At 34.5% G+C, this 25178-nt stretch overlaps 2 protein-coding genes across 3 annotated transcripts in view; both read left to right on the forward strand.

The window, feature by feature from the left end:
- LOC111510056 (uncharacterized) overlaps positions 1-10015 on the forward strand; it is a 34142-nt gene extending 24127 nt beyond the window's left edge. Inside the window, exons 11-19 of the mRNA XM_023165912.2 lie at positions 526-746; positions 1249-1494; positions 1564-1675; positions 2230-2372; positions 2583-2781; positions 3627-3897; positions 7899-7958; positions 8670-8859; positions 9685-10015. Of these exons, the coding sequence (XP_023021680.2) occupies positions 526-746; positions 1249-1494; positions 1564-1675; positions 2230-2372; positions 2583-2781; positions 3627-3897; positions 7899-7958; positions 8670-8859; positions 9685-9922 (1680 nt within the window). The 3' untranslated portion in view covers positions 9923-10015. The remainder of the gene's footprint in view (positions 1-525; positions 747-1248; positions 1495-1563; positions 1676-2229; positions 2373-2582; positions 2782-3626; positions 3898-7898; positions 7959-8669; positions 8860-9684) is intronic.
- A 3092-nt stretch (positions 10016-13107) lies between these two features.
- LOC111510050 (uncharacterized) overlaps positions 13108-25178 on the forward strand; it is a 51269-nt gene continuing 39198 nt past the window's right edge. For both annotated transcript variants that reach the window (XM_074171537.1, XM_074171538.1), the window contains exons 1-2: positions 13108-13330; positions 17788-17960. In XM_074171537.1, the coding sequence (XP_074027638.1) occupies positions 13329-13330; positions 17788-17960 (175 nt within the window). In that variant the 5' untranslated portion in view covers positions 13108-13328. The remainder of the gene's footprint in view (positions 13331-17787; positions 17961-25178) is intronic.

Raw genomic sequence — 25178 nt, forward strand, 5'->3', positions numbered from 1 at the left:
GTATTCAAGTATAATATTTTGTTTGAGTTTTTGGTTTACAACTATCGAAATATCCTAATTTGAAAATCAATCTTATAATTAGGCGTCGGAGATAGAAATTCACTACCATTGTCTTATCTACATTAAGTATCAATGAATTACGTTGACACTACGATCCAAATTCCTCAACAACCCCAATTACTTCAGTCCCCAATTCGGCAATATCATTATTATATATTGTAACTGTAGGGGAGCATACATATTTATGTGAGCCTTTATATGTATAGGAGGTCGTTAATGGAAATCGTGAAAAGAAGTGGTCCCAGTACTGATCCCTAGGGGACTCCCAGTTTCACAGGATATTTTTTGGAATAAACATCGCCATATTTCACTACCGAATCTCGTGCTGTCATGTAGTGATGTAATACGGTAATGATATCAAAACATTCACCTAACATTTTCAGATTAGACCAGTGTAAAATTGAATGGATATATCGATCTGTTTACATTCAGCAAACTGAATTCCAGCAGCTAGTAGAATAAAAGGATGGGCACGTGTTAACACAAGTCGCAATCGTGTTTGTGATGGGGTCTCTGGATAATGCATTCATCTCCACAGGTGATGATTCTGTTGTTGATAAAAGAAACAGACGTGCTGATTTCGAAAAATTTTCAACCAATCTGAACTCTTACTGTTGGGAATACTACGACAATACGGGAATACACGGATTCAAATATTTCGGTGAGAGACGGAGCTTGTTCGAGAAGTAAGTTTTTATGGTTCATCCCTTAATTGCCATTGCCAGACCATGGCCAGGAAACCTGGAAAGTAGCTTTGACAGAAGTCTTTAATTGCTTATTCTCAACAATGTGAGCTAGTGGTTCAAGCTCCCCATCCCCTCTTTCCATTTCCTTCATTTTTACTAATATTTTATCAATTGAATGTAATAATCACTTCATTATGTACTTGTGATGCTCTGTTTGGAACATTTGGTGTAGTACTGAATATTGCAGGACCCAACACCAAACCATTATTTTAACACCTCGACACGTGTTTCGATCACCAAGTGGTCATCTTCAAGAGGAAGATTGAACCAAACTGTTTCGTTTTATCTTCCTCTTGAAGATGATCACTTAGTGATCAAAACACGTGTCGAACTGTTAAAAATAACGGTTTGGTGTAGGGATAAAACTCCATGTCCAATAGAAACTCGATATAAGTGGTGATATATCAATGATGGTGATTAATTTGGCGCATTTTCGTTGCAGGATACTCTGGATTATAATATTCATTACAAGTATGATCTTGTGTATTGCTGTTATTTACCAAACATATAGGAAGTGGCAGACTAGTCCGGTCATAGTAAATTTCGACTCCGGAGAAACCAATATTTATGAAATTCCCTTTCCCGCAGTCACTATTTGTAACGAAGTGAAAAGCACGAGGAGATATTTCAACTTTTCTGATGTCATGAAGAAGCATATTGTGGATGAAAAAAAACTTGATTCTTTGGAGTAAGTCATTCGATTCAAGAAAGGTAATTTCCGATAACATGAGGAAAATTGATATTATTTGAATTTCAGACTGAAGAACTTGCAGTACATGTCCATGTTATGTGGAGAAGGAAAACGTTTCTCCAAATACATACCGAATATAAGTACTATCGACGAGGATTTTTACAGATTTTTGGGAAATGTGAGTTTATCGTTGAACCATTCAAAGGAGTAACTTTTTATTGAAATGAGTAATAGTTTCTATTTATTGGGTTCCCTTTCCTCTTTCTTCCTCTTTGCAAGAAGAAATGAAATACAATGAAAATCTGAATGAGATGTACAAAATTTTTGAGCGAAGCATTTTGATTTTGGTTGAATTCGGGACATCGACAGAAGTTTTTTATATTTTTAACCACCTGATTTTCAAACTATTCGAAACTGAAAAAATATTTTAAACATTTCAAAATATTCTTGATATAAGTCATAGAAAAAGTTTGATATTCTAGAGAAGTGGTCACTACTAGCTTGATTTTTGATGTTGACTAATTCTTTTTATTAATAATCTCTCATAACTAACAAACGGTAAAATGAAATTGCTAGCTGTAGGCTCAAATTCAAGTGAATGAATCATTGCATAAACAAGATGGAGATTCAGTTCCCCGTCGATCCCATAGATGGCGTCTCTGTAGGAGGAGATGTCATCGCCCGTCTTGAACTCGTTTGTTACAGTTTATTCTAGATATGTTAATATTTCAGGCAAGTGTTGGATTCCTTAAAAATTGTTCATGGATGAGTGAAAACCATGACTGCCTCAAGATTTTCAGACCAATTGTCACAGATGAAGGTCTTTGCATGACCTTCAATATGCTAGATGACCGACTTGTTTATCGAAATGTGGTGTAAGTATTTCATTCACTACATTTTGAAGAACTTGTTCATTTAGTGTATAAATCAGATGACGAATGATATACAGTTCCAAATTCAAAATATCTAAACTTCTGTTTTTTTGTGTAAATTTTTCAGGACGGGTTGATTTTTAATTTTTGGGAAAGTTTTTTTATTGCGCCCTTCACTACATTTTTTTATATCAATCTGTTTTTGATTTTCAGACATTTACCAGCTGTCAACAAAAATCTCAATCATGCATTTCCACATTGGACAGTCGATTATGGGTACAGTGAAAATGCAGGAATCAACACCTATCCAAGAAGAGCTCTTCTTGCTGGTTCCTCCAATGCCCTTATCGTGAATATGGAAGTCGAAAAAGCTGACCTCGATTATGCATGTACCAGCTTCCAGGGATATCAGGTGAATGGGATATTTTTCATGTTATTTCAAGGTTCTCCATGAAACATATGAGACTCTCTACCTCAGGTTTCTGCAGGGAAATAAAAAGCAGAAGAATAGAGATCTACCCAAAAATGACCTTGTGTAGGTTTTTTTGAGGAACACAGTGATTTAATGAAATGTTTGTCATGATATCAGCAAGTAAAGTAGTAGTTACCTGGCGAGCATTTGAATATCTGGAGAAGATTGGTGTTTACACAGGTCGAAAGTCATATTTACATTCAAATATATATTTAAAGTCACATATTGGTCGAGAAACTTTTAAGAAATGTCAAGCGCATCATCATATTTTCACATTCAGAGCAAATTTGAATTTGTCAACTAGAAACCATCGTTACCAATTGATATTGATCCTTTGTGAAAATGCAAAATGTCTTCAAGTTTTTATAAAATTGAAGTACAGTGGTGTCATTGATGAAAATAATAAATACAATGGGTCCTATCACAGATCCTTGTGGTACCCTGTGAGCAACCTCCAATGTGGTGTGGTGTGTATGTGGACTGTTTGGCAACCTTCTAGAGGGCAATGATGGATGAAGAGCTATCTCATAACTTTCTTAATACTTTTTCAATAATCTGGGATGTTATCGAACATTCACAACCTAAAAGAATATTCTGAAATGTTCTGAAATACTTTAGAATACTCTGTATTGTTCTGAAACGTTGTAGAGTTTCTTCAGATTCGTTATCAGCAGACAAAAATACGCAAGTCTAATAATTTTTTGAAAAAACTAAAGTGAGCCGTTAAAATAATAGTTACCAAAAACTGTTCACGTCCAGAAAATGTTAATTATTGTTCGTTGCAGGTAGTTCTGCACAAAGCTATACGTTTTCCAACTGTCCAGCAACATTATTTCCGGGTGCCTTTGGGAAAATCGGTGATAGTAGCTATTTCGGCCTCACAACTGCTAACGTCGGAAGATGTCAAATATTACAGCTCTACGAAACGGGAATGCTACCTCCAAGGCGAAAAAGACTTGAAATTTTTCCAGAATTACACTCAGTTCAATTGTAAACTAGAGTGTCTCGCTAATCACACACTGCACCTGTGTGGTTGCGTTGCCTTCTACATGCCAAGTAAGTTGAAACTTCCAAAACACACAGGTTTTAAAAGGAAAGTAGTTGTTTGTAAAAGCCATTTTTTCTGTGCGCCAGTTTGTCTGTCTCTCACGCATAATTCAGCGAAAGGCAGACTCCTCCTCTCTCGTCGTACAAAAGCTCAGTGTTTAGTGTGCGTTAGACATACACTGTTGACAGCATTATATAAATCTAACCAGCAAGCACGTAATAATTTTTTATTGTATGAAACGTGTCTTACAAATAATTATACTAATTTTGTGTATGTACACTATTAGTATCATTATTTAATCCTACAAAAGTAAAAATTGGCTTATGGTAGCTATAATTTATGTACAAATACAAAATAATCAATAAAATATTTTATTTCTGGTGTACTGTTAGGAACCTTTGGTGTAGGTATGAATATTATTGGATAAATTGATGGATGTAGCCGTTACTACGTGGTAGGAAATCATAATGAACAAAAGAGAGTTGAAACTTTTTATGTTTTTGACCACTTTTATTTGTAACTAACACTGCAGTTTCGTCCTATAAGGACATTTTCAAATTTATACATACAACTTATATGATGTATAAGTTTGAAAATGTCCTTATAGAAAGAAAATGCAGTAACGTTAATTACAAATAAAAGTGGTAAAAAAAATAGAAAGTTTCAGTTCTCTTTTCTCCAATATTATTGGAGTTTTTCCCAACACCAAACCGTTATTTTACACCTCGACACAGGTGATCATCTTCAAGAGGAAGATTAAATCTTCCTGATAACCTTAGCTTTTCTCAAGTCAAACAATTTTAACATTGAATAGTTCAACTTAGATTAGTTCAAGTTATCACTTCTGTCGGGCACACAATTTTTTTCTTATTGTGTGTATTAAAAAAATGTTCTGTGTATGATCTATACATCTTTGTTGAGAAATAATTTTGAATTTGATTGCTTTTTTTCTTCTATCGAAAGTTTTTCAATTTTTTTGCATATTTATAAATTTTAAAGGAGATAGAGTTGAAATAATACTTAATTTGCTAATTGACTTCAGCCGGTGCGCTATCAAGATTTTTTGTCGAACGATTGTGCAAAAAAATTGTGTGTCAAATGTTCAGCTATTGTAAAAGTGGGAATATTCTTTTCCTAACATTGAATCACATCAATTCACTATCAGGATTGTCAAACTTCCTGCCTTAAGTTACAGGCATTTTTCACTTCCTCTCTCAAATATGTTCCATTTTCAATTTTAAATATAACAGAAATAAAATTTGCGGCGTAATTTACGTCTATTTTTTTCAAAAATAAAATGATATTCAAACATCTACGTCTATCCATTTTCGCATTTTTACGAATTTCCACTTTAGCCTTGCTAATAGCTCACTTCCATCCCAATTTTGTAAGTGCGAGATTTTTTTTTCCAAACTTCTGATCAACTTAGTATGGATTTTTCATTCATCCAAACTTAGATTTTTCAAGAGATTTCCGGTGATAATAATAATGACTTCATTATCAACAGATACAGAACTTAATTACAGAAAAGGCTTGAAAACAATCATGTCGCTGAAAGTGACATGAAACTCGGATCAGACCTTTTTTGGAATATTGTTCTCATATTATGGAGCTCCGCCCCTAACATACCCTGAAGCTGCTGGATTCTATCCAGAAAAAAGCTATCCGCCTGATTGGAGACGCGAACATCACTTGCAATATTGATAGTCTGAAAAGTCGAAGAAAAGTTGGGGGAATTTCACCAAGAGCGGTGCTGGTACAGCTTGTTAGAACTAAAAAGAGATTTGAGAATTCTATCTATCTCTCTCTCTCTCTCATACACACACACTCTCCTAACGAACACGCATCTTAAAGGAGGTCCTAAGCCGAGACTTTGAAGTCGCTTACTAGATTTGACAAGCTTTGCGACGCAAAATACAGTTGGAGAAAAGCAATAGCCTTCAGTTAAAGGGCAAAAGTAAGAATTTGATAAACATTTTGAGTATAGCCTAAGGCGACTCTACGTGACTCATTTCAAACAATTTATCCTTTACAGTTCAACACAGTACATCAGTAGCAGTTTTGTAGCGAGCTCTTAAGTCACTATGTGGTTACAAATCAATTTTCATCCATTCATTCAATTCAACAGACGGCCCACTTCAATGGTTTCAAGTACTAACAACTATCAGCCATTGGATTCTAGCAATCACGAAATTTGGCTTGAATACCGGCAGAATCTGCAATATCCATTTATCTCTGTGCAATGTAATGAGCTGAGCTGTCAGTTGATTATGCAACAAATTAAACGACCCCCGTGCTGACATCATCAAAGACCAGGATGTCCCTGTCAGGATCGATTTGTGTTACGCTCCATTCATTTCACATCCACCTAGTGTTCATCATATCCATGTACTAACATCACATGTTATCGGTTATCCTAATGTCACATGCTGGATGAACGTCTACAGAAATCGTAGCCAGTGGGATATACATTCAAGAAGAAAGAATAAGTTTTTTAAATTTTATCAACTATACTAAACAAAAGAACCTTATTTCATTGCAAGGAATAGTAAATTAAAAATTCACAACTTCTGGATGAACCTCTTATGCTTTGGACGGTATCTATCGATTTTGGAAACTGCTAACCACACTTGATTTTATTTGACTCAACAAGTGGAATTTGGAAAAGTGGATATCCTAAAGACAAGATGTCACCAAAGATGACTGAACGACAACCAAAAAATTGGAGTTAAAGCCATAAAAACATCAAACCGCGAAGAGTTGTCGGAAAGATTGTCAAAAAGTGTGTCAAAAACTGATGAAATTTACTGAAGAGGGAGCAATTGACATTGCTAGATCAGTGTTCCTGGTCTTACAATCATATAATGAGTAAGTAATATCAAATTGAAGCCTTCAATAAACGGATCAGAATTTTTACACACCAGTCTGTACTTGAGACACCAATGAACCCAAAAGTGGCATCGAGAATGGTCTGTAAGTGTCGCGAAGAACTGAAGGAATTGATGGTTAGCAGTAGATTGACTCTATACTGGGTGCCAGGACACTCAGAAACTGCAAACAATGAAAAATCTGATGAGAATGCTGGACACGGATCATCAACTCCACATATAGGTACACTCTTAACCACTCGTGGGGTTACAAAATCTCAACTATGGGACAGGATCAGAAAACAGGTCCACGTGAAACCTGAAGGGACTGTAAAAATATACACCGGAACACACACAGAAAAGCTGCATCAATATCTGCCCTTCGAGAGATCAGCTGAACAAAATAGGGCTGTATAACGGAGACCTTAGCACTGCAATAAGGGGTAGTACATTGATTGGATCGAATTTTTTATCAGAAATAGACGCCAAATTGTATCTTTGGTACACATACCTAATGAAAGTTACTCAAAATTTATTTCCGATGCGAAAATTTTGACATGTTGGTGTACCCGACGGGTCGATATTGGGGCCCATACTGTTTATACTATATTGCAATGACATAAAGTACAATTACGTCGTGTATGCAGACGACTTATCTCTCTTGAATTCAAATGAAGGTGGCAATCTTTCAAAAGTAAAATGTGATACAGTTATTAATGGTTTACTTTCCTGGTGTTGTCAAACTTTCTTTATTTCAAACTCTCACTCTACGATTTCGCTACAGACAAAAACACTGCTCTAATATAGAAATCTCTGTGAATGATAACACACTCTCCCAGGTAGAGGTGTGCAAATTTCATTGTGGCGTTCTGATATCTAGACTAAATTCTTTCACGTATCGACCAATTGATTTAATATCACCAGGCACATATAGAATCTAGAATAAAGTATGTTATATGCCTTTGGGGTTGCTACACACTAACCAAGAGTTTATTGATTGCTCAAAGACTGATTGTGTGATTGTTTTGAGTTTAATTGATTGGACGCTAATTTTATGACGGTTCCTATACAGATAATTTGTTAACTGAAAAATGAAAGTAATCATTATTATCATTATAATCAGCAAAGAAAACTATTTTTAGGAGAAAGGGGTATACCGATCTGTGGAAATGGAAACAAACAATGCATGAAGGATGTCAAAAGTAAGTATTTGTGTCGATGGTTCAACAGAACCATCTGCTACCTGCAGCAGAAGCTGCAGGTAGCTACCAAAAAAGACCATGGTCATTATATGATAGTCAGCGGTTACTGTAATTCACTAGAACTTTCTGCAAACCTGCAATCGCATAGGTTTATCGTGTTTCTTTTTTTCCGGATTTTTCAACAACAACAGTGTTAAAATATTCACCATTATTCACCTTTGAGCTTGAATAAGCAGAAATATTATACATCGGCAAATTATTTATTAACAAAATGGTAGATTAAACTGCCTAATAATATTTATTTTAATTTTCACTATAAAAGGTTCACAAAACCGCGATACGTGTTTTGTAAGATCTTGCTCAAGATGGTTTTTTCAATTTTTTGTTTTTTCTATTCAATTGAAATCAGACCTTCTGAAGCGGAAAGAATTTATATATATTGCTTGATATTCATTCGAAAAATTCAGTTTTTTGTGTTATTTTGAAAAACTCTTCCTTCATTTAACACACAGTACAATAAATACGAGTATTTACATATTCATCATGGCACCAATTTAAGAAGACGCGCCTCAAAAACGGTTTAGAAAACAGCTGCGAGTTGCTTTGGTTTGAATGGTTTCAAGTGGTTATTTTTTTGCATATTGGACACAGTGTGAATTCAACCAACTTCCATATTGTTGACCTGCCTAAACACCTGCAATTTTTTCACAGATTACTTGGATATGTCTGGTCTACGACATTCAATCGACGGAGAGAGCACTATACGGAATTTCGGTGTACTCCATTGCGATTGTCTGCCCATGTGTACTCTGGTAGAATACAACACAGAAATAACCGAAATTGATTTCGATCTCTATAAGGAAATCGAATCAATAGGAATAAATACGGATAAAGATGAAAGGTGAGATAGAGGGATGTCCTAGAAATGATTTGAAACATTATTTCTTGGGCAACTCATATTGAATGAGTTATAATATTTCTAGTAGTTCCAAAGTGGTTTAAAGATACACCGTTTCTGCTTGTATCTCATCAGTTTTGAAATGAAAACGGAAAAATTACAGAAAAATCCTTAATCACCAATCAAAAGCAGTGAATATAGCAGTTGGTCTGAAAAGTTCGTAGGCTTACATAGAAAAATTAATGAAATTTGATTTCATCATTCAATATAGTTGCCGTTGAGGAAGATTCTGAGCAGTATTTGGAAATGTTTAAACATAACAAACTGGCATTTTGGAGGTTATGCCTCGGTGTGAATTTCTTTCCAGTGAGCATTCTCTTGAGGTCTGAGAACAGGAATAAGTCGTTGGGTGCCAGGTCTGGTGAATACGGTGGATGCGGAAGCAACTCCAAGCCCAGTTCATTTCGCCATCGTAGGTCCGGCTAGTTTTGCCACCAAGACAAGAAATTCTGTTCTTGTCTTAAACGAGACAAGAGGAAATTTTCTCTTGAAAACTTTCTCTTGATAAGACAAGAAATTTTGGTAAAGACAAGATAAGAAATTACAAGAGAAGTCATACATCGAGAGACATCATACAAATTCACTTTTTTGCATATTCAGCTTGTCAATAGACATTTTATTTTTATTCTTGTTACTTAACGAAAAATACATTATATTTTCAATTTTTCTCTGATATAATATCAGCTGCTTCTACTTGGCTAGTAGTAAGGCTCTTATAGCTCAGAAATTATACAGGGTAACTGAAATTAATACTATTTTTTTTTGCAGGTTGGCCAGCTCTCAGTTGGTGATTTACTTCAAATCGAACCGTTTTATTCCTTACATGAGAAACGAACTATATGGTCATCTGGACTTTCTAGCAAATATTGGTGGTTTGCTGGGATTATTCGTAGGTTTCTCCATAGTTTCGCTCATAGAAATTATTTACTTTTTGTCAGTAAGAATCATCTGTAACATAAAACTTTATAAGCACTGGTATGGCGAAGATTTGGAAGATACAAAATAGAGCATCACATCGATGAATATCTGAAAACTAGTAGAAAACTCAGGCTTGTAATAGTAGAGATAGTAGTTATAGAAATAAATAATAAAGTATTCATTAGGTGTTTTATTTGTTTCTTCGATATTTTATTCTCAGTATTGAAAATTCTGGCAATGAGCCCCAAAAACTTAGACGGATGAATATGTCAACTTCATCGTCTACGATGTCTACGACGTTCATTTAGTAAATTTTTATACGTTTTCAAAATGAGCTCTAAAATGTTTCAATTTTTCCCAATTTAATCAACTTTTTGTCTCTCACTTTTTTCAAATTTCCCATGCATTTCTCCTTATTTTGTATATATATGGTCATTTTTTCATTTCAGCAAATCCTTTTCCATCATATTTCTGAAGTTAGGTTAGGTTAGGTTAGGTTAGGTTATTTCTGAAGTTAGGTTAGGTTAGGTAAGGTTATTTCTGAAGTTAGGCATGGATTCGCCTTTTTTGTACCAATTTTATTCTTAAGTTAATAATTGAATTCCTCAGTAGTAGAAGGGAATACCACTACTTCTTTAGAAAATGAACGTTTCAATAGAAACATACGCTGAAATGAACTATTACTCATTTTCAAAATGGATTTGGGATATGGCACACTTCTAAGGAGTTTGTATTATGATCCACAGGTAGCAACACGATCCAAAACCATTAAAACCATAGCACTCAATTATGCTCGTAGCTGTTCAAACATTTTTCATTGGTTTACTAGAGCCTTTACAGCAAAAATGTCTTAGTGAAAACATCTCTCCCTCAAGTGAGACAGAAATCAGTCAGAACTTTCCTGCTTTCAGAATATCCACAAAATTGTGGAAGAGCAGAAACCAGATTTCTGGAAAATAAGGAAATAAATCACATTAAACAACCAACGTTTTACTGTCGTCGCATCATTGGAAAAACAAACTCTGAACTTCCACATATGATCTTCAAACTCTGAAATAAATTGAAAAACTGTCACTGGCTTCGCTTCATTGAAATATATATGAAACCAGTAATTGAAAGAAAACTGAAAACCATCCCTCACATTCGTCATATTTTCTCGAAAGACTTGATACTTAGTTCATTTCTTTCGGTTTAAACTTCGACGGAGTGAAACTTTTTGACGGTTCCGCTGTTCTTGATATTTCATGTGAGAGGTCAACTTCCTTTATAAATCACCTAAGTTGGTAGCTAACTAAAACTTTCTGGTTGGAAGAAAGTTTGGTACTCCGTGCGGCGTCATTATTTGATTAAAAAGTAATAACAGAAACGTGAACCCGCAACGAGTGGATTTTGAAAGCTACGGTGCGGATTGGGATGCATTCGGCAATTGATATTGCAGCTAATCAAGTTTACATATGTGAGATACATAGCTGTTTGTTTTGTTGAAACTAATCCGTTGTGGAATTAGAAACAGAGGCGCAGAGAAACAGGGTTCAGAAAACATTTCATTTGCACAAAAAAATAAACAGTCAATGTGAATTTCACTAGTTCGGACTTCCATTGTCTAATATATAAAATGATTTGAAATCCCTGAAACAACTGGAAGTCCGAACTAATGAAATTCATCATAAAAAATTGTCAATCACCTTCAAACAAAAGTCAATGTAAAATTGTATAACAATATATTGAAATAAATATTCATAATTTTCCCGCAATAAAGTAAACTGCATAAATTTTGAAATGCCTGAAAGAATTACCTTGACGTCACAATTAATTATACGACACTGCATAAATTGAAAGGGGTATGTTTTTACAAGAGAATAATTTTTGGGAAAGAAGGATTTTAACTTTCTACGTCTCCGTCTTCCAAAGAAAAAAAGTGGCAATCAATTTAAATGAATCAACTCTATACATTTGTTTAAAGTTCAGGTTAGGTTAGGTTAGGTTAGGTTAGGTATACAAACAAATGTGTATACCATCCAAAGGAATAACTTTTAGGCACATCTTCTTATAGAGTTAATTAGTTGAAATTCATCGGAAAATTCCCACATTTTTTTCAGATCTTTCAAAAGAATAAAAAATTTCGATAATTTCGAATTTACGAAATTAAATATAAGGACGGCGATTTAAAATATTATGGACAAACAAAAAGATCTATTAAAATAAGATATAAGGAACACATAGCACACTTAAAATATGGAAAACCTGAAAAATCAGCAGTCGCCCATCATATTTTGCAACAAAACCATTCCACAGGCTTTAGTTCATTGATATTAGTTAGGCAAGTTAACAACAACAGGCATCTAGATGCCTATGAGAGTGTAGAAATAAAAAAAAACGTAACAATATTATGAATCATGATGGTGGACCAATACCTAATAGTATATAGCTTGGGTAGATCACGTGGACCAATCAGAACAAGCCAACAGAAGTGCCAACTAATCAGGAGTGGGCATTCGCATCCTACCTTTACCTCCATCCCCCACCATTATCCCCACATCTCTCTATTATATAGATACGTGAACACGAAACTCTCCAGTCAGTTTTTTGATTTTCACTAATCGTGCCATCTAATGACCAGTAGTTATACTATTATATAGCAGCCAAAAGAATTTGCTTTCAAAGAATTTTGTCAACAGATGTCGCGATTTTTTTAAAAAATGTGCAATTTTTTCTGAAATTCTATGTAGTTATAGCAGGTATTTCGATTTCATAATAATATAGTAGATGTATTTTGTGGTCGAACAAGTACAAAAAATCAAGTAACAAACAAAAAATGCAAGATAAATGTTCCATTCAAACATAGACATACATAAAACTCATCTGAGGTGTCCCTTTTGTGGTTCCAGAGGTGGAAATGTAATACAAATGGGGTGGGATTAAGCCTTAATGACGGAAATATTCTTAAAATATCATTCATATCTTTGAGGTTTCATGGTGGAAAAACACATTTTTCATCGAAATTTGGAAGGGTGATCAAGCTTTTGTGCAGTGTATCGTTATTCATACGTTTCAATAAATACATCTCCGCTGACTTCCCTTTATTTGGAAAAGGCGAATAAATTTGGAACTGGAAGGTTGAAAAGTTAACAGAGATTTTGTTACCCCGTTTTTCCCAACCGTCTCTCCGTCACTGTGTATATTTCGATCGGAGAGCTTTCGGTTTGCGCGAAACTCCTGCGCGAGTGAAATCAAAGCCGAAAGCTCACAATAAGCTTTGACTCCGAAAGCTTTCACTGCTCGGACGAAGTGCCACGCTATGTTTACAGAGTCGAGAGGGTTATTTGCTCCATCTGAGCACCCCATAAAACATTTATTCCAAACAATGTAAAGTGTTTGAGAATTCAGGGTCGATGAAGGCCTGGAGCTCAGTAGTTTCTCGTGCATTCTATTGAAAATCAGAAGTAAACATCGAAAGTGCATCGTGCTTTTGAAGTTGAAGAGCACCGGAAAAAATGTGAGTCAAATGTCATGTTGTGATTTCGTCTCAGAATATGTTGGACAAATTTTTGACAATTTCGGAATTACCTTTTGATGCCGATAAACGAAAACAATCAATGTTGTTCTGTCGGCTTTACTGAATAGATTTGTATAATCATGTAAATTGGTATGATTATAAAGAAAGCAAAGTTTTGGGAAACTGTAAATTAGCCAAAATGAAGACATAACATGTGGAAGGTTAATTGTTTGGACAAAGGAAACCTAACTTCAAATTGATTTTTTTCAGAACTTCTTACAATAACTAACCAATATTAGTTTTGTAAATCTTCAGGTAATAATTTTACAATCAAGTTGTCTGACTTCACATATAGAAAAGTATTTTCATTTCATTCAATTAAATAGTCTTAAATAGTACAACTAAATGCTTTGGTTATTATTCATATATGAACTATGATATATAGATATCACTAAAAACAAGCTTTCATTGTAATCCAAATCACTGAGATGAATTAGTAAGGTAATATTTCAGCTTCTTTGCAGAAAAACCCCCAAGATTTGAGCAAAATATTTACAAACACAATGAAATAAATAGCCAACTAAGTATACTGGGAACTGCTGAACTAATTTTTTCAGCAAACTGTATCTGACGGAATTACCAAAGTATGAATCACAAACACATGTGCTTTCAGTCGTTGAGATTTTATCTCGCGTATTTTTTTCCTTCAATCAAACAAATTTATATCGACAAAACGTGCATCAACGAATGCTACAAGTAAGTTATTCAAATGATAACTTATTCAAATGAATTGACATTCGACAGTTCACAAAACCGCGACACGTGTTTTACTATACAATAGTTTCTTCAGGTGTTTCTCCAATAACATCATTTGAATATTAATAGCTATTACTACCTGGGAAATTTCTACCTAATGTTTACTATGTGGTCATTGAGTAATAGTTCCGAATTCTCATATCTATTGATTCTGCAACCGTGTTAGGAATTACACGTTGAAAGGTAAGACCTCGTTAGTCCTTAACTCGCACATGTTTCTCAACTTCTGAGAGTTGTCGTTCGTATGGGGACGACAGCTGATTAACGGAAAAACAGATTTTAAACAGATTTTTTAAAAACAGATAAGCATTCTAGGAAATTGGGTTTCAAAACTTTCTTTTTGCTATAGATACGTTGTAATCATGATTGAACTCGTATCGCTCTGTTGAAAGATGGTTTGCAATGTTGAATTGTTCTTTAGTTCGTTTAAAGAAAGTTTTTTCAGTTTGACCAATATAAACTTTGCTTGGAAATCAATAGATTCAAAAATTCGGAAGCATTGCTTGATGACGAAACAGATTTCAATATTTGAATTGAAGGGGTTATATTTTTAGAAGTGATTAATTTTTTTTTGAGAAAGAAAGTTTTTGGCTTTCTACTACTCCATCTGATTCAAAAAAAGGGATGAGAGAATCTTCCTTTCTTTGGGATGAGATGAGATAATCTTCCAAAGAAAGGAAGATTCTCTCATCCTTTTTTTTGTATCAGATGGAGTAGTAGAAAGCCAAAAACTTTCTTTTCCAAAAAAAGATTTCAATAGTTCTCCTGAAAGACATATTTATGCTAAATTTGAATCCTTCAGGTGTGAATTTGGCTAAATGATAAATACTTGAAATTTGTAATGTTTATTTGCTTATATCTGGAGTTTTGGAAAGCCTTTACACCATGGTTCCTGTCGAAGAAGAACATCAAATCATACGAGGACCTGGAAAGCAGAACGAACTCACCTATAGAAGTGATCATGGAATTACTAGGATGCTGCTATTTCCAACTGAAGGACAAATTCTTTACGCAAGATAAAGGACTGCCAATGGAATCCCCACTTTCACCAGTAATAGCCAACATATATATGGAGTGGTTTGAAAATCTGATCATTGAAGAAGCCCCGAGTCTGGCTGAAATACATTGACGACACCTTCATAGTATGGAACCATGGAAACACAGAACTAGATAGCTTTCTGAATCACATCAACAGCTTAAGACCTTTCATCACCTTTACCATGGAAGTACACAACGAAGAAGTCCACAAGAGGAAGCTACAAGAAGGAAGTCCACAACGAACCATTTTTAGACATATCGGTCCAGAGGAACACTGGATGGGAAACATCTGTGTACTGAAAACCAACTCACACGGGACAGTATCTGAAACATGGATCCAACCATCCAATCTACCAAAAAAATAATCATCAAGACTCTAGTGAATGGTGCTTTCCGGCTCTGTTATACGAGGAAAGGTTTTTTGAAGGAACTAGGCATCATCAGAAAATATCTTGAATGGAATGGTTACTCCAAAGTGGTGGTAGAACAGATTTTGGCTAGAAGACAGAGGAATTGGGTCCAAGTAACATTAGAACCTACTTCAGATCCGGAAACACTATCCGTAGCAACCTGCAAGTCCAAGAATTGTATTTACCGGATATCCTGTCAATGCGGCAAATCCTATATCGGTTAAGCTAAGAGGCAATTGGAAGTCTGCATTGCACTGGTTAAGGAGATGTAAGAGGAAGTTCCTAGAAGCTGTACATATGTTGTCCAACGACGCATTAAGCCAAGTTAGCGTAGAGATACATAACATATGGAAACCTGTAATCAAGCGGAAAAACGGCCAGCTTCCGCTAAACTGGTGAAGCGGATTGAGGAAAGAGGGAAAAGGTGAAAGCGTATAGTCATCTCTCGGAGGAATTAGTCCAGTCATCACCTGAAGATGATTGTGGATGCTAGCAATCGAAACCTCGTGAAGTAACTTGGTTTGGAATCTTTTTTATCATTTTTTTTTAATTTCTTTTAAATTTTTGCTAATTTTTATTGCATATTTTTCATTTAGTGTCTTGATTGTTTTATTCGTTTTATTGTATTTTCATTTCACGATTTTTTTACTTAATATAACTAATATTTTGTCGTCACTATACAAAAACTGTCATAAGTACAACATGCAACAAACTAAGTCGAATATAAATGATTCATTTATGGGGAATTCCTTAAAAAAATATATTAAGTTTTCTGTGGACTTTCATTTTATATTCTAATAACGAAAAGTTCAGTTTTGTTTTATCGTTCCTCTGCACAGAGTTCAAACTAATTAAACAAAACTTACGAAGTCGGACCATAATTCTCTGATATAGTAGTTTACAAAATTGAATTATTGTGAAATATCCTAATTTTCTGCAATATGAATTAATTACAAATGCCTTCTCAAGATTGCTCTAAACTGTTTGCCGTCGGAACTGGAATAATTATGATAATGAGAATTTATGAGGAAGTAAAACTTTCAAACGGCGAGAGTTTTCGGAGAAGTTTAATGGGAGCTGAATATATATTCAGTTCTTAATGTGCTCCTTTCTGAATCGTTCAATCAATGAATTAGTGTTCTACTTTTGGAATTTTTGTACCAACACGAAACGATTCAAAAAGCTTAGACCAAAGAATTCTTTAGGGGTGAAATGACTGATACTTGATATGAATTCATGATGATTTTCTCATTAGTTTTTGATTTCTGTCAGATATATAATATAAAAATATAATTTGGAAATTCTGAGTTGGCTATAGGTCAAAGGATCAATTTTATATAAACTATAAACATCGCTCCTCAAAGTTGTAGCATACAAAAAGCGTAGATATTTGTGTATTGCAATTAATCATCAAATATTGGGGGTGACAAGGTTTGGTATTTCCTCGAAATTGGATTCATATCGGCCCGAATTTCGAACAGACCGCCTCCGGCGGTATTATAGGTTTCCGTTTTGTTTATATTAAATTTAAATGAGTTCGATTTTGGCATAGTTCCCTTGACATTACGCGAATGATTTCCATTGTGAATTCCTATTCGAAAAGGGATTGGAACAAATTTAATGGATTTTATTCAGGTGTGGAAATTGAGTTTATGATGAATTGAATGCGAAGAATCGATTTATTCAAATTGCTGTTTATGCCGATAGATTTTCGGGGTGACCTAATAACTTTTTTGGTAATTTATGGCAGTTGATCGGAATACAATTAGAACAAATCAATTTCGGAAATATCTGTAGTTGAACAGGCATATGCTTTCAGCGTTTCAAGCAGTTGTGGCATTTGTTGGCGATGAACCATTGTTTTTGTGTCGAAATTTCAAACGAAAAATGATTTTCAAATTCGCTTAGAGAAGCTTTCGGTTTCTTGAAGCAAATGAGCAAAATAAAATGAATGAAGATATGTTTTGTTATTTGGGAACCGACAAAATTGTCCATTTCTACCGATTATTGTTTTCTGGTAGCGATTCCATAGAAAGAGTTGATAACTATGGTTTTATATTCACAAACTTCTCTAATTCTGGCCTAATTCGACAACAATATCAAATATTCAATATTTTTCTATATTTTTTAGATTCTTTCACAGAGGCAATATCTCGAAATTGTTGAAAAATAGACAGTTATTTTCTTTTGCAGGTTCTGGGAATTGTCCACCATAATGATACTGGTAACAACTTCTTGGAGCATTTTTCCGTCTTGCAAAAGAGCCCAGCTCCAATGTGCAAATGGTGAATGCATATCAGAAAAAAATTACTGCAATGGCGTAAAAGATTGCACCGATGGAAGCGATGAAACTCCAAACTGTTCAAGTGAGTAAATTTTGGAAAAAATATCTGAGCTACGTTAATGATCTTTCCACCAAGAAAACTAAGGATGTACTTAGAGCAGCATTGCTAAGAAAAATATCGTTGGTATTTCATAGGTCTGTATCTTCTGAACGAATAAACCAATTTCCAGAAGGAGAACAAGAATGGTTTTGCAATGGTTTTTAAGTCAAAACGCGTTCTCTCCACGAAAAAACCTGGAATGTATTTGAATTACTTTGGGAAGGTCTTTCTTTGGCAGTTATGCCTTGTGGTTCATTTTTGACGAACCACCCTGTACAAAAACACTTTTTAAATCATTTTCGAATGTGTTCTCAAACAATGTTCATTATAAAACACCTCTCAACTTGCTCCTGAACTGATTTTTATGAATATAGACTCATGGCACATACACTGCAATGAGTTTGGGCATTTTGTTCGTAAATAATAAAACATCACCGTAGCTTATATCGATAACGTCGTAAGGGCCTCTAGAGAATTCTATCCCTCCGCAGTACGGACAGAGACTTGCAGATAGTTACTGTGCACGTATTATATCATAACATTCGTGATACGACGACATGCTAGGAAATCGTAAAAGTTTTACTGCATATTATTCGAAGTCGGGACGCCAACTTTATTCTGTTCTTTCCTGATGACGGTCTGTCTTTGATCCCAACTGTAATTTCAGCAATTTCAGCAAAAGAATATCTGATAGACATATATTTCTATGATTTGGTTGCTTGTTGTCCGGAAGATTTTTGAGGTACCATTCACGGTAGTCTATTTCCTAATCACTTGATCATGATCCACACAATCCTCCTCCTTTCCACACCCATATTTGCAGAATATTGAACTCAGTCAATTCAGATATACTTTTCCACCCCTATATCGTGAAAATTTGTTATTCCCCTCTGCAACCAAGAGCTTCAATCACATTTATAGTGATTCAAGGTGAAATGCTGGTTATTCAGTTATTGTTAAGGGCAATCCTGAACATTCAACTTGTTTGGAATCTATCCTACATCATGATAACCAGAAATGAGCAAGTTGATATAATGGCACAAAAACTCCCATTCAAATCATGGTGTAAAAATGATACAAAACGTTGAACATAGAGACTAATTTAGTCGATTAAATACATTTTTCCTAATTGCATGGAGAGTTAAGTCAATATGAACTTCCAAAGATCATTCCCAGTATTAAAAAGCAAAAATATACAGAGCTCACTTCTATGCAACACACAATCATTAGTCGTCCCTGAATTGTACATATCAGGTTAACACCCCCAACAATTTTGAATAGAGAAGTTCCATTTGTGAATTTTGTAATATCTCCCTTCCACTCGAACGTCTCTACAATTGTCCAGGTCGCCAACAGAAGAGAAATTACTATATTCCACATCAAGAGTTCTAAGTTTATCTTGAACAGGTCGCTGAACAGTCATAAAACTGAGACTCGACCAGTTCTAGGAAATTTTACATGAAAATAAATTTGAGAGTGGTAAAAGATTGATTACCTTCTCAAACCGAACTAACTAAATGAACAATTTGTTCAGGCCAGTCTTGATTCACCTATACTTTAGGTTAATAAACTGATACTTATCAGAAAACAACTATTTCCCTGGTTAATACCACGAAGGGCGTTGGATTATATCCAAGGTTCCCCGCTTTTCATCTCACAAAATGTACCAGTTTAGTGATTAACTGATTCTTTGGGATAAATCGTTTTGAGAGCTGCGTAATGAGTTTTGTGATGTTTATTCATTACCTTTCATACAGTTTTGATTTGTTTAAATTCCATTCATCTGTTTTTTCATCAAATCTGGCTCATTTCAGGAATCATTTTTAATATTCAGCTTCAAGGCGAAAGATTATTTTCCCAGTTTTTTTCAGGATTACCATAATAATTCCAAGAATATGAGATTATGGACAAAAAATATTAACGCTTCGAGAAACCATCTGCATTTATGCACGGCTGAAATGAATTATTCAGATCTGTTAAGATAAACTCAACCTTTTTTGATACTGGTAATCAGACCGAACGAGTTCAAGTAGTTGAAGAAGTATTGCAGGCAACTATTTTATTCAGATTTGATTATGAGAAACTAGTGGTGATTTTTTTTTATTTTTTTGCTAAATAATTCTGCAAACAAATTCAATATAACATAGATATTATGTGTGTTACGCTACATAATCCAATGATATCAATTGCAAGTCTTCATTGTCCTTTGGGTGGAATAAAACAGGCAGATGTTCTGAATTCAATGTTCAGGAATTCATTAATTAGGCCTCGATGAAGACCAATCAGATCCTTTATCACTATTTTATCAGTCACTGGTATATCAAACTACTTACAATATCTTTTCAAAAATCGGGATATATCGGATAAGCAATGGTATATTGCGAGATTCTGAGATCAATCAAAAGTCACCATTTTAGTTCTACTTGATCAAAGTAAAGCTTTCGATTTAGTTAATTTCGATTTACTCATCAGCGAGCTCAAGTTCATAGGATTCCTTGATGTTTCTCTTAAATGGATGACCAGCTATCTCACGGGCCGATAGCAGAGGGCCAAACTGGATGATCACTCATGATCATCCCTAAAAGAAACAATCTCAGGTGTACCGCAGGGAAGTATTTCAGGACCCTTGATGTTTTCAGTGTTTATTTTTGATTACCCCACTTTCTTATCACATTGTCAAGTACATCTATACGCAGATGATATACAGTTATATTTGTCTTCTAATAACACCGATACAGATAATTGCACAAAAAAAGAAACCTTATGAAGACGGGGAAATGATAAAACAGGCGTTTTTAGAAGCTTCTGATTCGTTATTTGCCAACTTTAGAAATAAAGACGAGATAGTTTCAGCTATAAAATCTATGCAACTTTATACTAATACAGTGATGAGACGTGTAGAAGTAATGAGAGCAATGATATTTTTTACAGTTAAGAACTGACTTAGATAACTGTGTTTATTTTTCACTTCAACTGGATGAATCAACAGATGTCGTTGACACTGCCCAGATAGCCGTGTTCGTCAGGATGGTTTTTAGTGATTTTACGATCAAAGAAGATATTTTGAAGTTCATTCCACTGAAAGGACACACTACTGGACATGAGTTGTTTTCTCATTAAAAAAATATTATTTCTTCCGAGAAAATTCCAATATCGAAAATGGTAGGCTTGACAACCGATGGCGCTCCAGCTATGGTGGGTTGTGATAAGGGTCTGGTGGCGTTATGTCGTAAAGATGAAACTTTTCCGCAATTTCTCTGTTACCACTGCATTATCCATCAGCAAGCATTATGTGGAAATTTTCTGAAACTAAACAACGTTATGAAACTGGTGGTAAAAATTGTGAACAAGATTAGAGCTCAAGCGTTACAAAGAAGATTATTCAGAACCTTGGCCGATGAAGTTGACTGTCAATACGGGGACCTACTCCTTCACTCTGAAGTCCGATGGTTAAGTAGAGGACGGGTGCTGAAACGTTTTAATGATGTCCTATCTGGCATAGTTCAATTTTTCAAACAACGCGATGAACCGACTCCGGAACTAGAAAATTCAATCTGGCTTAGAGATTTTGGTTTTTTCGTGGACATTACAGAGAAATTAAACGAACTTAATTTACAGTTTCAGGGGAGAGGCAAAGAACTAGCGGAAATGATTTCTGATATAAAAGCATTTATCAAAAAGCTGGAGTTTTGGGAACAAAACCTAATTAACAGCGATGCCAAGCATTTTCCTATTCTTTCAGAAAAAATATCTCAAAATCCATTAGAACCCTATGACAACAAATATCATGTAGAAATAATTTCTACCCTGAAGAATAACTTCAAAAATCGTTTTAAGGATTTCAATGAAATGGCTCTAGTAGCGCAGTTTGTTGTTTCACCCTTAATGGAAATTGATATCCAACAGTTTGCAACTTGTGTTATGCAGAACTTTGGCGAAGACATCGCTGCAACAGAAATGGAAGTCATTGAGTTTCAAAATGATTTAGCCTTGAAATCGTTAGTCTCAAGTACTGAATGTATCTGGCCTATTGTAAATAAAGACAAATATTCAGTTCTATGCCGTATTGCCTTGAAAGTAAAAGCATTATTCGGTTCAACCCATTTGTGTGAATCTTCTTTTTCCAATATGAAGTTTATTAAGAATAAATATCGCAATCGACTTACAGATGGACATTTGGATAATTGTATTTGAATGGCTGCATCAAATTATACTGCAAACATTAAAAAAATTATCGATGAGTCTGAATGTCAGTCTTCTCATTGAACGTGCTTTTTTATTTTTCAATGTTTATGTTCATGATATTGCGTTACTTTTTTGTTGTTATTATTAACTATTTTTAAATCATACGTGACATGCCGTTGTGGCTGGATAAAAGTTTGTGTTTATTTTTCAAACACCTTCGTTTGATAGGTAGGAATGTAGCTATGAACAAGTACGTACTAGTAATATTAGTTATTTTGTTATTAGTTTATTATTAGTACTTATGTATTATGTATTACCAGTTAAATAGTAAAATAAATACATATAATGATTAATTAACTGTGGATTATTTCATTTACGTTGCGTTACGTGGCTTCCGTGTGGGTAGCTCGCTGTTTATTCCAAAATTAACAAAGTAGCTCAACACATTGAAGAGGTTGGCGACCACTGTCATAGGGTCTCGAAGAAAAATAGTAGAAACTCAGTGTAACTTTGGGCTCACTCTCGATATCGCAGACATTGACTGGGTAGAAGTATCATTCTTCAAACTCAAATCGCTATATAAATTCAAGTATCAGTTATCAGAAGAAATGAAACTCATGTTAGGTAAAACTCTTATTTACCCCCATATCGAGTATTGTTGTTCGGTGTATTACAATTTTTTGCCGCAATATAACAAGCAGAAGTTACAACGTATACAAAATGCTAACATGCGATTCTTATGCTGTATACTATATGGTGAACATGCCACATCATTTTTGTTAAAAATGAAAAAGCTGAATGTGAGGTTCAGAGTCCAATATTTGATACAAATTATTTTTGTTTTAGTTGCTTCAAACTAAAACACCTAGTTATTTATATAGTTTATCAAGCAGGCATTCTGACTTACATATGGTCAATTTGAGAATTAACTCATTCAACATACTTAGGCACCGTACTTCCACATTTCAAAGATGTTTTTCTTATATAGCCCCTTCTTATCTGAATGAAATTGTACCCCTTTTAAATCATAATATTCATTAATTCAAGAAAGAAATAAAATCACAGATGCTTACTGATCAGTGCTAATTTAAAAAATTTAAAATTCAACGTATGAAGTGCAATGAAATTGTTAAATTGACCAAAATAATGTTAAGAATATTAAGAGTTATTAGCAACTATATGATCTATTATCTTTTTTTCTTCTCTATCATAGTTATGATATTAAATAACTATTTTTATAATTATTTTCTTACATTCACTGTATAATTTTTGGGAGGAGTGGAAGGTAGCCTTTGTCTAACCCTTTTCCTTTCATGTATAAATGTATTTTTCATTCGGAATAAACATTATTATAATTTTTATTATATTTTTGTCTGGAACGTACCTGGAAACTGAAAATTCTATACTTATTATCATGGACAGTATTCATAATTTGACCCTTTATCGTTGAGAACTTATCACTTCCGCAGTTCCATCATTTCAAGAACTTCTTGAATGTGGAGTTTTTGTTCTGGAATACAAAATAGGCCCCGAGTTCTCTTCAACGTTAACTTCAAAAGAAAAAGTTGAACAAAAACCTAAGAGCCGTGACATCCTCCAAAGTGCAGGATGAACATTAAAAGTTGATGTCGCCTGGATGCGACTTCTTACTAATTTAAAAAAATGTGGTCGTTTGTCTTTACGTGTTATGTGTTTCCCAACTTCCGGACCACTTTACTTTTTATTACATTTCCAGTACGTACATTTCCGGTTGGGAACAAAGTTTTAACGGACGGGGTGGAAATCCAGACCCATCAATTAACAGAATACGCACTTGGTGGTTGTCTGACATCAATTAAACGTTATCAGGGAAATATCCGGATAAGGAGTGGTATATTTTTGACTGGAGCGTGCCTGGAAACTGAATGTCCTTTTTGAGGCTATAAATTCGTACGTGAGACTCTTCACGCTGGTTCAGAATACCAGATTATGAAAATCGGGGAAGTCAATATAAAATACACGAATCATATCTGTGTTCGAAACGTACGGCCCGGGGAGAATTGAAGCTCTCAAGTCCTTTTTTCAATTTAGCTTCGGACGGTGAATTATACGCGGATTCGTGAATATGAGACACTCCCTCTACAAGGTGATCAATTTCTAATGGGACTGCAGTGACATCTTCATTCACGAAATGTTTCCTTGAAACTCATAATCAATTTTGATTTTGTGTAAAGAAAAAAGACACCATGTTGAAGTACTTTTCTATGGCTGTTAGAAAAAGTGTCGTTTCTTGTTAGATAAGTAGGCATCTATAACATTTATAGGAATGATCAGAAATAAAATGGAATAAATTAGAAATTCCTCCCACATTATTTGCATGAGGATGGAGAGGTACAAAACCAAAGACTAATCTCTCCTGAAAAATGCACCTCTTTCAATTCAAGAAGTAATCAGTAATTTCACCTGATTTTTCATGATCTTTTTACTTTCATTTCTCATTAAAATTCATTACATCCCTAATTTGTTAGATTAGTCCCAGATCGTACCAAATTGCCTACTCGAATAGTTTTCATAGGATTTCATTAAAGTTTCATTAGAGGAAAAATTTCCATATCAGGTACGCGAAGAGCATATAAATGAAAATTTTACTTGACGAAAACCGGCCTATTTTCATAACGTCGTCTATAATTGCTGCTTTCATTAAATAATAAATATGCTAGACTCTAGAGGATATATTTTACCGCCGAAGGTGTTAATTCTCGAGAGAACCACCTTCCAAATTGAATTAGGTTTAATCATTTCGTTAATATTTGAACGTGTTACATTTCACAGAAGGAAAACTAGTTGACATATAATATAAAGATAATGTAAAGGCGCTGTGCTTCATCTTTGATGAGAATTGGGATTGAACATAAGTTGAAATAATATATAATGGAAAACATAATAAAGAAATCATTATTATTGAGGAATCCTTTTGTTAAAATCAAACAATGAATGCGACCATATGCTTTGGCAATATTAGTTGTTAAGGCCGGA

Source organism: Leptinotarsa decemlineata, unplaced genomic scaffold (genome assembly GCF_025532065.1).
Source record: "Leptinotarsa decemlineata unplaced genomic scaffold, Ldec_3_MD MMD2_tig00000010_RagTag_RagTag, whole genome shotgun sequence".
Lineage (NCBI taxonomy): Eukaryota > Metazoa > Arthropoda > Insecta > Coleoptera > Chrysomelidae > Leptinotarsa > Leptinotarsa decemlineata.